At 40.6% G+C, this 15,988-nt stretch overlaps 1 protein-coding gene across 1 annotated transcript; it reads left to right on the top strand.

Annotated features, from left to right (window-relative positions):
• Positions 1–335: 335 nt before the first annotated feature.
• On the top strand, positions 336–10,869 carry vcam1a (vascular cell adhesion molecule 1a). The gene is made up of 8 exons (XM_021590021.3): positions 336–750; positions 846–1,136; positions 3,129–3,425; positions 5,190–5,450; positions 5,763–6,095; positions 6,424–6,684; positions 7,852–8,118; positions 10,161–10,869. Exons 1-8 carry the CDS (start codon positions 708–710, stop codon positions 10,295–10,297), a joined length of 1,890 nt encoding a protein of 629 aa, XP_021445696.3. The 5' UTR covers positions 336–707; the 3' UTR covers positions 10,298–10,869.
• Positions 10,870–15,988: the final 5,119 nt, after the last annotated feature.

Genomic DNA, 15,988 nt, shown 5'->3' with positions numbered 1-15,988 from the left:
AGGTAGTTAGCTACAGTTACCCATAGCTGGCTAGCTAGTTTTATAGTTTGGTAATTTATTCCAATAAATTTCAGAGTTGCAAAAAATATGTTAATGAATCTAGCAACGTTTTATAGGCTCTTCACCACGAGACTAAGCCAAATTGCCAATGCAAAAATCAATGTGTATGAATTCCCAGCTAGTTTTATATATATATATATATATATATATATATATATATATATATATATATATGTATATTTGTTTTAAGCAAGCTAGCTTCATACTTTTCTGACATGCTGAAAATGCAGCCTTTAAAAAATGTTCAATGTACACTTCGCAGCCACCAGTTTGACATATGACTACAGTTTGCATTGAATTGTAGGTCATATCAACCCAGCAAGTGACCAAAGTTGTTCACTCTTCGAGAGGACAAAGTTAGTAAATTTGACCACTTAATTAAGATGCCAATCAAACTGCATCCGATTTCGATGGGGATTTTCGGAGGGAAAGTGGCTAGGGCAAGGGTTGAGGACTGCAGCCCTAGCCTATGAGACAAGGGCGCATGGAATAATGGGCTACAACACTTCCAAGGGGAGTCTGCAACGGGAACCCCCTCAATAAAATGACATATATAAATATCAACATGGGCCAAGGACAGAAGGCTATGTCTCTCAAGGTTTCTTCAAGAGAATAACTAATTTAGCTGTAATTTCTCAAAACAGAGCATGACTGCGTTCGCGCTTTGGATAGTATTGCTGCCTACTGCAGGTAAGATCTTAACATTTTTCCTAAAATGCTGCAGTTTTAAGTTTCATATAAGGTCAAGTATGTTTAATTTGGACAAATTATTATCTCTTTTAAAGCGTCGAAATTTGTCCTAAACCTCACACCGAAGCATCCCATGGCTCGAGTCGGCGACAGTCTGGTCCTGACGTGCAAAGCCAGTGGTTGCGCCGAAGCCGTCACGTTCACCTGGTCTTCATTGATTGACCGGTCACTCTACGGTAAAACGGAGACCAACGGGACAGTGTCCCTGCAAATATTTAACCAGTTGGGAATTCATCACATCAACACGGTCGTCTGTAAGGCCACATGCAGAACCAAAGGAGAAGATACACAAAACGCGCAAACGTCTACTAAGGTGAACGTCTACGGTAAGTTTTGTGCGTCTTTGTTTATTGTAGGCTTTTATAGTAGAACTTCTTCATGAACAGTAGCTTTTTGTTTATTGTAGGCTTTTATAGTAGAACTTGTTCATTGTAGGCTTTTATAGTAGAACGGCTTCATTAGCAGTAGCTGATAACGTCTTCAGATCATGCGCAATTGCTTTGAAGTTTATAATATTAAATTAATCCACTAATATACACACTCTCGGGTTCCTCCCAAATAAAACAACATTCCAATGAATCTAAAGTGTTTTAAGCAGGGCTACTGTATAATCGATAGGCATCCGACCTACTGTATGTAGACTATAAGTGGCGTGTATTCATGGGGGCCAAGGGAAGCCAGGATTCCTCGACAAATGTATCTTTGGTCTCTTTGTGTTTTAATAATTGTCCTTCAATTCGCAAGGGGCTGAATGTATCTCACAGGAGAAAGCATCCGAGCGAGCGAAACAGGGGTACTCCGACTCTCTACGTGTATAGGCCATCTCTCTGATGCTGTCTGGTCATAAAGAGTATGCCATTGTTGCCGCCCGTAGCATTGGATGCAAGGGAAGCCAGAGAGCATTTTGGGCTCCTTCGAAAATAAAAATAATAAAACATTTGCCAATAAGCGTTGAGCTAAACTGTGAATGGTCCTGGAAGCGTAAAAAAAGTGTAAATGGAAGCCTGCTTGGATTTGGCGTCTCCTATCAAATCGCTTCGAGAGCATAATTTACGTCATTAACAGAAACAACTTGAATTGTTGCATCTCGTTGTGTTGTTGTCCTCCTGTGTCTAGCTAGCTAAAATTGTCCCTTTCCTAAATTAGCCATGGATGGAGATAGGGACTTGTGGTTTTACTTAATTCTATATACTGGACAAGGATTATAAAGGGGATTCTGATGTTGACATTTTGAAGTTGAAATAGTCCTGGAATAGGGAGGCAGCTCCTGCGGTAACTCTACGTGGTTCTGATAGGAGAATTATGTTCTCCAGGTACATCACCTAAATTAATTATATTACTCTCAGTCTGCAAACCAGAATTTGTAAGATCCTGGTAGAATGAAACAGACGGAGGCCCAGCTAAATGCTCAAAAAGGTTTATTCACGGAACGTTCTGAATTCAAGAATACAAATCAATTCATTTTATACTGACTTCTCACGCCCACACATACACACAAAAATACGCACACACATGTCCTGCAACGCACACACTGTGCAATTGTTGTTTTGTAAACCAATCGGTCATGCGATTCATTCTTGTTTTTTTTCCCCTTTTTCTAGTCTCACTTCCCAGCCGACAGAGATAGTGACTTTGTCCTTGAGACGTACTCCCCGTTCTCTCCCAAATCTCTAGTCAGGTCGGCACCAAGCTCAGACAGTCTGTGTTTAGAACACCATAAAGACATATTGTTTACCCTAATTCTGACTAGGACAACACATTTATCGATTATGATTTTATACATTCTAATCAATTCCATACAATTATATGTTTCAGGGCGGAATATTATTCCTATTATTATTAATATTATTTTATTATTATTATAATCATTCAATTAACAGACAATTCTCACCTATCAAATTCTAAATCAATAGTTGTTTAGTGGTCCAAAAATGTCAGAAACATTAACTTGCTTCACCAGACAGAGGTTGCTATCTGGTTTTGTGATGAAACAAAGGTGTGGTTGAATTTATTCTGCCACTGTGTCTTCTTATTGTCTCTTTACTTATATGAAATAGGCCTGACAGATCATGATGGACTTGATCATTTGATCAAAACATGTATGAATGAATTGATAAATAAATAGCTAAATTAATTGCTACAGTAGTGGGTTAAAATGCAACTTGGACACAAGTTAGTTTGTCTGTAGCTGTATAGATCTTCTCATTGGCTACTATCTGTAGGTCTTATTTCAAATGACTGCTACAAAACACATTGGGTCGTAGCATTCCAGAAGACAATGTGTTTTGATTAACCATTCATTGATTTGTCATTGACAGCCTTACCAAAGGATCCCACCATATCAAGAAGTGACCTTTTGACTGAGGGTCAGGAGAGTAACCTCACCTGTACAGTTCCAGATGTGTACCCAGCTGAACGTCTAATCATTGAGTGGCTACTGGGAGATGAAGTTCTCCTCAAACAAGATGAACATCTGGAAGTCCAGACTGTCACCTCAGTGTTGAAATACAGACCGACAGCCCAGAACAATGGACAGAATGTTACCTGCAGAGCCACGCTGGACATTGGGATTGACAAGAGAACCAGAGAGACTGTCGCATCAATGACCGTTCAATGTAAATACATATCTGTCAAGAGTTGTTCAATCATTCTCATCGGACAATGTTTCAAAGTACAGTTAAAGTACAGTTAAATACAGTTAAAGTACAGTTAAATACAGTTAAAGTACAGTTAAATACAGTTAAATACAGTTAAATACAGTTAAAGTACAGTTAAATACAGTTAAAGTACAGTTAAATACAGTTAAATACAGTTAAAGTACAGTTAAAGTACAGTTAAATACAGTTAAATACAGTTAAATACAGTTAAAGTACAGTTAAATACAGTTAAATACAGTTAAAGTACAGTTAAATACAGTTAAAGTACAGTTAAATACAGTTAAAGTACAGTTAAATACAGTTAAATACAGTTAAAGTACAGTTAAATACAGTATACAGTTAAATACAGTTAAATACAGTTAAATACAGTTAAAGTACAGTTAAATACAGTTAAAGTACAGTTAAATACAGTTAAATACAGTTAAATACAGTTAAAGTACAGTTAAATACAGTTAAAGTACAGTTAAATACAGTTAAATACAGTTAAAGTACAGTTAAATACAGTTAAAGTACAGTTAAATACAGTTAAAGTACAGTTAAATACAGTTAAAGTACAGTTAAAGTACAGTTAAATACAGTTAAAGTACAGTTAAAGTACAGTTAAATACAGTTAAATACAGTTAAAGTACAGTTAAATACAGTTAAATACAGTTAAATACAGTTAAAGTACAGTTAAATACAGTTAAATACAGTTAAATACAGTTAAATACAGTTAAAGTACAGTTAAAGTACAGTTAAATACAGTTAAAGTACAGTTAAATACAGTTAAATACAGTTAAATACAGTTAAAGTACAGTTAAATACAGTTAAATACAGTTAAAGTACAGTTAAATACAGTTAAAGTACAGTTAAATACAGTTAAAGTACAGTTAAATACAGTTAAATACAGTTAAAGTACAGTTAAATACAGTATACAGTTAAATACAGTTAAGTACAGTTAAAGTACAGTTAAATACAGTTAAAGTACAGTTAAATACAGTTAAATACAGTTAAAGTACAGTTAAATACAGTTAAAGTACAGTTAAATACAGTATACAGTTAAATACAGTTAAAGTACAGTTAAATACAGTTAATACAGTTAAAGTACAGTTAAATACAGTTAAAGTACAGTTAAATACAGTATACAGTTAAATACAGTTAAATACAGTTAAAGTACAGTTAAATACAGTTAAAGTACAGTTAAAGTACAGTTAAATAACAGTTAAATTACAGTTAAATACAGTTAAAGTACAGTTAAATACAGTATACAGTTAAATACAGTTAAAGAAGCTATACAGAACGTTTGCCTCTGGGGTGCTCTTGAGACAAAAGGGGTCTCCTAAATTGTATTTTTATTTAACCAGGCAAGACAGTTAAGAACAAATTCTTATTTACAATGACGGCCTAGGAACAGTGGGTTAACTGCCTTGTTCAGGGGCAGAATGCCAGATTTTTACCTTGTCAGCTCAGGGATTTGATCTAGCAACCTTTTGGTTTCTGGCCCAATGCTCTAACCACTAGGCTGCCTGCCGTCCCAGAACGGGCAGAAATATTCTCCAGAAATTACCTCATTGGACAGAAAGGAGCATACCCATGAGCAAAATAATACATTCATTGCATAAAACTAAGGGTTTGTTTAATATTATGTCATAGGTATATCAACCATACAGCCATCATTTGACATGAGCAATTAGCAACTAATGGTGTATGTGTATCTAACAACCATCATTTTCCCCAATGTAGATTCCCCCAGAAATATCACTATCTCAGAGAACACTCAGGTGAAAATCGGAGACGGTTTTACACTGACGTGTCGTGCTGAGGGGAACCCTGAACCTACTGTGTTGTGGAGAAAACTGGACCAAGATGGCCGCTCAGTCGTGGCAGGAGAGGGAGCGACCCTATTGGTGGAAGAAGCGTCATGGTCCCACGGTGGAGAGTATGAATGCGTGGCCCACAACGTCGTAGGAAACCTTACAGCTCACATGACTGTTAATGTTCAAGGTGAGTCAGATAAAAAGAAAACTATATCAGCTTGTGGTTTGTAGTTATAAAAAGGTATATCCCATTGCGATCCCATTTCCAGTTGACAAATACTGACTGTAAAACACAGAATAACCAAGTAAGACTATAATTCATTGGGACAAAAAAGCGTGCTTAATATTGTGTCAACGTTGGAACCATATAGTTGATTTTACTTTGTGAAATACCTTATTAACATAGTTTACCATCATTATTATTCCCCTTTTATGTTGACATTTTTGTATTTATATAACCTAATTGATATATGATTATGTTACTCATTGCCCCTGGCAGGTCCTCCAGAGAAGCCTGTTCTTTATCTGAGCCCATCTGGTGAGCTGAAAGCGGGGGACAGTGTGACCATTACCTGCCAATCAGAGAGTGGGCCGCAGGGGCGTGTGGCGTTACGCCAGTTGACCGGCAGTCAGGGGGCGGAGCTAGAGTCCAACCAGGGCCACACCTCCATCACTGTCCAATCGCTGACAGCTAGAGACTCGGGACTGTACGAATGTCAGGCTACCAATCCCTATGGGAAACAGACATCTTCCATTAACATCACAGTCTTCAATGAGCTTTATACAGAGACCCAGAGAACCACAACGACTGTCGCATCAATGACAGTTCAATGTAAGTACATTTCTGTCAAGAGTTGTTCAATCATTCTCATTAGACAATGTTTCAAATACAATTTGGGTAGAAGTTAATGAGGCTATACATAACTTTTGCCTCTGGGGTGCTCGAGATAAAAGGGGTCCCATAAATGGACAGAAATATTGTCCAGAAATGACCTCATTGGACAAAAAGGAGCACATTGTTTGCCTAAAACTAAAGGTTTGTTTCATATTATGTCATAGGTATATGAACTATACAGCAAACAAGCCAATATTTGATGTAAACAATTTGCAACTTAACTTCCATAATGTATATCTAACAACCATTATTTTCCCCAATGTAGATTCCCCCAGAAATATCACTATCTCAGAGAACACTCAGGTGAAAATCGGAGACAGTTTTACACTGACGTGTCGTGCTGAGGGGAACCCTGAACCTACTGTGTTGTGGAGAAAACTGGACCAAGATGGCCGCTCAGTCGTGGCAGGAGAGGGAGCGACCCTATTGGTGGAAGAAGCGTCATGGTCCCACGGGGGAGAGTATGAATGCGTGGCCCACAACGTCGTAGGAAACCTTACAGCTCACATGACTGTTAATGTTCAAGGTGAGTCAGATAAAAGCAAACTATATCAGCTTGTGGTTTGTAGTTATAAAAAGGTATATCCCATTGCGATCCCATTTCCAGTTGACAAATACTGACTGTAAGATTATAATTCATAAGGACAAAAAAAACGTGCTTAATATTGTGTCAACGTTGGCACCAGCGACAGTTGCTTCAATGAGTTTACCATTGCTCATGTAAGTACACAAGGTATTCAATGTCATTGAAACACATCAACCTTTATTTGTCACATGATACCTTACCGTGAAATGCTTACTTACAAGCCCTCAACCAACAATGCAGTTCAAGAACTAGAGTTAAAGTATTTACTAAATAAACTAAAGTAAAAATAAATAAATATGTAAAAGGTTTTAACTGGTTGTAAAAGGATGTTTTCGTCTTTTTAGCTGCAAAGTGAAAAATATGTCTTAATCAATTTAATTTAGCAGACACACTTATCCAGAGCGACTTACAGTTAGTGCATTCATCTGTCATAGTGAGGTGGGACAACCACATCTCTCAGTCATAGTGAGGTGGGACAACCACATCTCTCAGTCATAGTGAGGTGGGACAACCACATCTCTCAGTCATAGTGAGGTGGGACAACCACATCTCTCAGTCATAGTGAGGTGAGACAACCACATCTCTCAGTCATAGTGAGGTGGGACAACCACATCTCTCAGTCATAGTGAGGTGGGACAACCACATCTCTCAGTCATAGTGAGGTGGGACAACCACATCTCTCAGTCATAGTGAGGTGGGACAACCACATCTCTCAGTCATAGTGAGGTGGGACAACCACATCTCTCAGTCATAGTGAGGTGAGACAACCACATCTCTCAGTCATAGTGAGGTGGGACAACCACATCTCTCAGTCATAGTGAGCACATCAATAAAGAAATTAGCAGCAATGTCAGTGCTAGTAGTAAAATAGTTATATTCTGGTTATCACCAGTCTGACCAGATAACAACCAGAATGTTTCCATGACGTCTTGATGTCATGAAGTCTAGGTCTAACTGGTTGTAATGTGATATGACGTCTTTTCAACCATATAATCAGTTTACAAATAGCATACGACGTCACGTGCCAAATATTTTCACGTCAACCTAGAGGCTGAAACAAATGGCAATCCTTCATTTCAATTTGCTACTTTTCTTTCCCCCCCGAAGCGCCGCCCACAAACCTGTCCGTGGAGGTGTTCCCGTCTGCTGAGTTTGAGAAGGGGCAGAACGTGACCATCTGGAGCTGGGCTGTGGGCGTTCCCGCCCCCTCCGCCACCCTGGTGAGGCTGCGGGATGGGGTGGAGATGCACTCCTCTGACGGAACCTTCCACCTGGTCCACCTGGGCCCGGAGCACGCTGGGCTCTACCTGCTCAATGTCACCAATGTAGTGGGACACCAGAGCCTCAGCTTCAGCCTCAGCGTCAGCATCCAGGGTGAGACCACTGAGAGATACTCACACAAAAAAACATGCGGGCACACACACTCTCTCTCTGTCCCTCACACAAACGAATGGTTTATATACATCATTGACACACAAAAAACATGTTGTATTGACACGTTCACCGTGCAGTGAAATGTGTTGTTTTACAGGGTCAGTCATAGTAGTACAGTGCCCCTGGAGAAAGTTAGGGTTTAAGTGCCTTGCTCAAGGGACAAATCGATAGATTTTTCACATTATTGGCTTGGGTATTCGAACTAGCAACCTTTCCGTTACTGTCCTAACGCCTTAACCACTAGGCTATACACACACAAGGCATCTGAGTGTACCTCAAGACTCGGGCCACAAATCTCAAGCTCCTACACACGGACCAAAAATAGAAACGCAACATACAACAAAATCTGTCAATTGAAATACATTCATTATGCCCTAATATGTGGATTTCACAGATACCTTAAAAAAAATAAATGGGCATAACAATGGACCTCAGGATCTCATCACGGTATCTCTGTGCATTCAAATTGCCATCGATAAAATGTAATTGTGTTCGTTGTCCGTAGCTTATGCCCGCCTATACCATAACCCCACCACCACGGGGCACTCGGTTCACAACGTTGACATCAGCAAACCGCTCGCACCACATGATGCCATATACGTGGTCTGCGGTTGTGAGGTCAGTTGGACATACTGCTAAATACTCTAAAATGGCATTGGAGGAGGCTTATGGTAAAGAAATGAACATTCCATTCTCTGGCTAAAGCGCTGGTGGAAATCCCTACATTCAGCATGCCAATTGCACACTCCCTCAAAACTTAGACATCTGTGGCATTGTGTTGTCTGACAAAATGCACAAGGTGCACCTGTGTAATGATCACGCTGTTTAATCTGCTTCTTGATATGCCACACCTGTCAGGTGGATGGATTATCTTGGTAAAGTACACTGCTCAAAAAAATAAAGGGAACACTAAAATAACACATCCTAGATCTGAATGAATGAAATATTCTTATTAAATACTTTTTTCTTTACATAGTTGAATGTGCTGACAACAAAATCACACAAAAATGATCAATGGAAATCAAATTTATCAACCCATGGAGGTCTGGATTTGGAGTCACACTCAAAATTAAAGTGGAAAACCACACTACAGGCTGATCCAACTTTGATGTAATGTCCTTAAAACAAGGACTGTCACATGTGCTCAGTGTGAACCTGCTTTTATCTGTGAAGAGCACAGGGCGCCAGTGGTGAATTTGCCAATCTTGGTGTTCTCTGGCAAATGCCAAACGTCCTGCACGGTGTTGGGCTGTAAGCACAACCCCCACCTGTGGACTTCGGGCCCTCATACCACCCTCATGGAGTCTGTTTCTGACCGTTTGAGCAGACACATGCACATTTGTGGCCTGCTGGAGGTCATTTTGCAGGGCTCTAGCAGTGCTCCTCCTTGCACAAAGGCGGAGGTAGCGGTCCTGCTGCTGGGTTGTTGCCCTCCTACGGCCTCCTCCATGTCTCCTGATGTACTGGCCTGTCTCCTGGTAGCGCCTCCATGCTCTGGACACTACGCTGACAGACACAGCAAACCTTCTTGCCACAGCTCGCATTGATGTACCATCCTGGATGAGCTGCACTACCTGAGCCACTTGTGTGGGTTGTAGACTCCGTCTCATGCTACCACTAGAGTGAAAGCACCGCCGGCATTCAAAAGTGACCAAAACATCAGCCAGGAAGCATAGGAACTGAGAAGTGGTCTGTGGTCACCACCTGCAGAACCACTCCTTTATTGGGGGTGTCTTGCTAATTGCCTATAATTTCCACCTGCTGTCTATTCCATTTGCACAACAGCATGTGAAATGTATTGTCAATCAGTGTTGCTTCCTAAGTGGACAGTTTGATTTCACAGAAGTGTGATTGACTTGGAGTTGCATTGTGTTTTTTAAGTGTTCCCTTTATTTTTTTGAGCAGTGTATGAAAAAACAAAATTTTAAAAAGTATGAAAAAATGGATATGGAGTCTGCTAACTTTAAATCTCATCCCTCCAGATAAATCCGTCAATCCAAAGACCGTCATCATAACTGCAGCGTGCTTTGTTTTCATGACCGCTGCTGCCACGACTCTGATGCGATTCCTGAAGAGAGCAAAACAGGCAAGTTCATATGAACTTGAAAGGACAGTTTAGACTCCCCCCATGGAGGGAAGAGAGATGGACTCAACATCAGTCTGCAATTGAGCACTGTAACAGTCCACTTCTAGCATCGAGGGGGTGTTTTCCTCAGAGGTGGACAGAGACTGTATTCTTCGTTGCTATTGGTCAAGTGAAGCTCAAACACGCACGCACTGAAATCATGGTCTCCATTCAATCCATATCGTGGAAGTTGATTGAAATGTAAATGTTTTCCAGTTGAGCCGACGGATACAGCAGTCTACGGGAACATTGCCTTTTAAAATTCAAATTGCGCTACAGCGAAGAACCTTCCGCGATACGGACTGTATTGAGGCCTAATTGTTTGTTTATGCGTGTTCTCTACTGGTGGATGTACAAAGCCATGAATGTAACTGATGATTTGCACAGGTATGACTTCTAGCATCTTGTAATACCTTTAGTCAACCACCAGACCAGGACATTGCGTCACTGCAGCATCAGACCTTCTTTCACTAGAGTTTATATTATTGCTGTATATAATTTTTTTTAAAGAAATGTGAATTAATATGTTTTGTACAGACTTATTGTAATAAAGATGACAATGAAAAGGTGTACCCTGCCTCCTGTTTGAACAGACACACACAGGGTGATACAGGGGTTTAGGTAAGAGTTGGAGGGTGCGGAAGAAACAAGGAAACAACAGGCATACCTCCAAAACACACAAAGACCAAATAGACTTGACTGAGGATATGGCACTCCGTATCAAGGAAACCATCTCAGAAACAAAACACCCATGTTCCACTAACTCTTCTGGGAAGTGTGAGACTAATCTTCCATTTAGAGACTGTGTTTGTTGAGAAGAAAAAAAAAACATAAGTACATATCGCATAAGTACAATACCATATTTGTCCCAAGGGCTCAGTCAATGGGAGGAGGAGTTTGGAGTTCATTGTGCTTACAGACACCAATCCCAAATGATCTCTGGTTGGCTTCCCCTTTAAAAGCTTTCAGCCAAATCTGTGAAAAGACACACACAAAACTGAGGAAATCTTAGGGGGACAAACAGTGAAATCGAAATGATTGCGTTTTCTTTTTGTTCAGTATACATTAGATGCTTCTGTTATATTTTTGAGTTAGTCATTAAATTGACAAATAAATTAGGCCCTAATCTATGGATTTCACATGAATGGGCAGGGGCACACTCATGGATGGGCCTGGTAGGGCATAGGCCCAACCACTGAGGAGCCAGGCCCAGCCAGTCAGAATGAGTTTTTCTCCACAAAAGGGCTTTATTACAGACAGAAATACTCCTCAGTTTCATCAACTGTCCGGGTGGCTGGACTCAGACGATCCCACAGGTGAAGAAGTCAGATGTGAAGGTCCTGGGCTGGTGTGGTTACATGTGGTCTGCGTTTTTGAGGCCGGTTGGACGTACTGCCATATTCTCTAAAATGACATTGGAGGCGGCTTATGGTAGAGATTAACATTCAATTATCTGCCAACAGCTCTGGTGGACATCCCTGCAGTCAGCATGCCAATTTCACATTCCCTCAAAACTTGAGACATCTGTGACATTGTGTTTCGTGACAAAACGGACCATTTTAGAGTGGCCTTTGTCTCCAACACAAGGTGCACCTGTGTAATGATCATGCTGTTTAATGAGCTTCTTGATATGCCACACCTGTAAAGTGGATGGATTATCTTGGTAAAGGAGAAATGCTCACTAACAGGGAGGTAAACAAATTTGTGCACAACATTTGAGAAGCTTTTTGTGTGTATGGAACATTTCTGGGATCTTTTATTTCAGCTCATAAAACCAACACTATACATGTTGTGTTTATATTGTTGCTCAGTGTAGTAGGGAAAGTGTTGTGGGTATTGGGTAATGATGATGTAGCGGGGACACCATGCATCCCACTATCAGTAACACTTCTCGTCCGGGTCTAGAGATTAATAGTCAGCTTGACCTCATCGCCATCCTCGGGTCATAGGTCACATATACGGATCAAAGTAGAGACATATTTGCACCTACAGCCTTAGACCAGATGCCTAATGTCCAAATACTTTTACACACGTTGAGTCATGGGATGTTTTTACGCACGTTTTTAAAGGAAACAGCTAAGTAATGCCCTTTTTGTGTTTGCTGAGCTCTCATCTAAGAAGCACTGTGCAGTCTGTGAAGGGGTTTGTTTGTTTACCGTCTCCAGTGATGAACAAGTGTTGGTTAGCCCCTCTTCACAGTTAATAAGCTATGTCCTCCAGTCAGAAGTAATCAGATGTATTTGCTGTGACCTGTAGATCTGTGTGTCAGGATGTTTGTGTGTTAGGGTGATTGTGTATAATATATGTGTAGAGGCATCAGTTTAGATTAAAAAAAATAATACTCATTTGCAAAAACCTAACCTGTGTCTTTCGTGAGAGGAACATTTATTTTTGGGGTCAAAACCGCGATGTTCATCACATAGTCGTTCTGATATTATGATTAAATCTTTCAATACACAAGTACCTTCATACAGGGGTTTAGAACTTCCTTCCTCTATTGGATAGAACTCAAACGGGTCATAAACCAACCGGATAGAGAGGTAGTCTAATCTAGTCTATTACAGGCACATTGTGTCTCTTCCTTCTTGTTCCCGGTAAGTTCCCCTTGAAAATGACAACTTCCCTGCCAATACACACACTCTTTTGTAAACCGTGCAATATGGTCGGCAAAGATAAAATAAAAAGCTGTTTTTCTAAACTGCCCCCTACTGTTAGCAACCAAATGGTATATGTTCTCAAACCTAGGTAACATGAGGAAAATAAGAGGGACGATACGGGCTGCATTGTGCAACAGTAATGCAAAGATGGATTCTGAAGTTGGTTGGTTCGTATTCATTACGCACCAATCAATAAAAAACAGACTAGAACAGGAAGGGGCTAGTTGGACTTGTCTAATAAGAAAGGCTCATTTTAGTTGTTTTCCATTACAACATGTTTTTCCATGTGTGCCCCAATGACCCTGGTCTATTGGAAGTTCCAGGGAGTGGGTTTGTTATATGTTTCAATTTCCTCAGATGTGCCTCAACCCAGAGATTAAATGATGATTACAATCTTAAAAGGTCTGAACTAAAATTAGGAATTTAGGCCTGGGAATTTCCAGAATGTGTTGAAGTATGGGGCAAAGAGAAAACAAAACGGAACCAGCATTTTGTTTGATTATTCTTCAACTTTTTCAGCCTGGGACCCAAATGAGAAATTCTGTGTTTTCCTGGAACCCAAATGAGAAATTCTGTGTTTTCCTGGAACCCAAATGAGAAATTCTGTTTTCCTGGGACCCAAGCTTAGGAAAATATGCAACTATACATAAATATCGGTACATTTCATTGCCCTTATGCCTAAAACAAATGATGAAATGAAATATCCATATAAATATCTATGAATGTTATTTTTCCCCATTAAAACACTTACATATCTGTATGGGTTGGAACTGTTACTGTTAAAATACAATAAATACTTTTCATTCTGAACTGGAATAAACTGATTGATCACATCACACAGATGAATAACAGAACACACACGCTGTCCTTTTCTGGTCTATATCTGTGTGAAGTGATCAATCCGTTTATTCCAGTTCAGAATGAAAAATATGTATTGTATTTTAACAGCAACATGTCTATTCTGGTCTCTGTTTTAACAGTGTAACACTGAGGTGATGCTCAGCCTTGAAACTGTTTCTTAACAACAAAAGTTCCAATCGAGACTAGTTTTCAACAAGAATTTCTACAGTAAAATGTACAGTGGGCCTGATCATTGTTCACCTAAATCTGTAGTTACTTAGGGTTGCACTATCAGTAGCTTGCTTGCTTTGACTAACGTTAGCTATTAGCTGTGTACAAAGCCAGGGGATTGTTTGAAAGAGAAACTCTATGAGAGTTAGTACTCCCTTATTTCTGCTGATCATCACCTGTTATATAATGACAACAATGTCTTGCTAGCGGATTTATTTTTCCACTGTCGAGGCACAGTTTCCTGAAACATTCTGCCCTGTCCTGAAAGAACTTCCTGGGTTTACCATCATGCTGTGGATGTTTGGTCAGGACGTGTTGTTTTAATAAATTTGTTCGTTTTGCGAGATTCATTACTAAGCCCTTCCACACACAAAACACATTGTGGGCGCTCCTCGTTATGAGTGTGTGTGAAACAGAAAAACTCATCGCTGTATATGTGTTTCATGACAATTGAGCTCAGTCAGATCTTGTCGCTAGCATTAGTCCAATTGATGACAGCGGTGAATGGTGGCGAGTGGGAATGACAAGTCAGTGGCTGACAGCGCATCATCTACAAAGGGAAGCACAGCCGCGAGTTGCCGCAAGCTGCCCAGTGACACGAGTCTACCAGACGAGCTAAATCACTTCTATGTTCGCTTCGAGGCAAGCAACACCGAGGCATGCATGAGAGCATCAGCTGTTCCGGACGACTGTATGATCACGCTCTCCGTAGCCGACATGAGTAAGACCTTTAAACAGGTCAACATACACAAGGTGCGGGGCCAGACGGATTACCAGGACGTGTGCTCCGGGCATGTGCTGACCAACTGGCAGGTGTCTTCACTGACATTTTCAACATGTCCCTGATTGAGTCTGTAATACACACATGCTTCAAGCAGACCACCATAGTCACTGTGCCCAAGAACAAAGGCAACCTGCCTAAATGACTACAGACCCGTAGCACTAACATTCGTAGCCATGAAGTGCTTTGAAAGGCTGGTCATGGCTCACATCAACACCATTATCCCAGAAACCCTAGACCCACTCTAATTTGCATACCGCCCAAACAGATCCACAGATGATCTCTATTGCACTCCACACTGCCCTTTCCCACCTGGACGACCCATACTTTAAGAAAGGCTGTATTAAACCACTATCTAATTTTTTACATTGATTTATTTCACCTTTATTTAACCAGGTAGGTTAGTTGAGAACAAGTTCTCATTTGCAACTGCGACCTGGCCAAGATAAAGCGTAGCAATTCGACACAGTGAGAATGAGGTAAGTTAAGGAAATAAATAGGCCATGGTGGCGAAGTAATTACAATATAGATATTAAACACTGGAATGGTAGATCGGCAGAAGATGAATGTGCAGGTAGAGATACTGGGGTGCAAGGGAGCAAAATAAATAAATACCAGTATGGGGATAAGGTAGGTAGATAGATGGGCTGTTTACAGATGGGCTATGTACAGGTGCAGTGATCTGTAAGCTGCTCTGACAGCTGGTGCTGGAGAGATGGAGATTGGAGATGCTTAATGTGAGTCTGGAAGGAGTTTACAGTCTAACCAGACACCCAGGTATTTGTAGTTGTCCACGTATTCTAAGTCAGAGCCGTCCATAGTAGTGATGCTGGACGGGCGAGCAGTGATCGATTGAATAGCATGCATTTAGTTTTACTTGCGTTTAAGAGCAGTTGGAGGCCATGGAAGGAGAGTTGTATGGCATTGAAGCTTGTCTGGAGGTTAGCTATAACACAGTGTCCAAGGAGGGGCCAGTGTCGTCTGCGTAGAGGTGGATCAGAGAATCACTAGCAGCAAGAGCAACATCATTGATGTATACAGAAAAGAGAGTCGGCCCGAGAATTGAACCCTGTGACACACCCATAGAGACTGTCAGAGGTCCGGACAACAGGCCCTCCGATTTGACACACTGAACTCTTATCAGAGAAGTAGTTGTTAAACCAGGCGAGGCAATCA

Source organism: Oncorhynchus mykiss, chromosome 28 (assembly GCF_057628025.1).
Source record: "Oncorhynchus mykiss isolate SJ-2025 chromosome 28, ASM5762802v1, whole genome shotgun sequence".
Classification (NCBI taxonomy): Eukaryota; Metazoa; Chordata; class Actinopteri; order Salmoniformes; family Salmonidae; genus Oncorhynchus; species Oncorhynchus mykiss.
The sequence above is the reverse complement of the archived record's forward strand: the minus strand, read 5'-3'. Positions and strand labels throughout refer to the sequence as shown.

What these genes read in the sequence shown, in the direction of transcription:
- vcam1a (XM_021590021.3), top strand. Translation starts at nt 708, where the DNA reads ATGACTGCGTTCGCGCTTTGGATAGTATTGCTGCCTACTGCAG. An exon ending in TACTAAGGTGAACGTCTACG is followed by an intron (nt 1,137 to 3,128) that starts GTAAGTTTTGTG and finishes TGTCATTGACAG; the next exon opens with CCTTACCAAAGGATCCCACC. An exon ending in CATGACTGTTAATGTTCAAG is followed by an intron (nt 5,451 to 5,762) that starts GTGAGTCAGATA and finishes TGCCCCTGGCAG; the next exon opens with GTCCTCCAGAGAAGCCTGTT.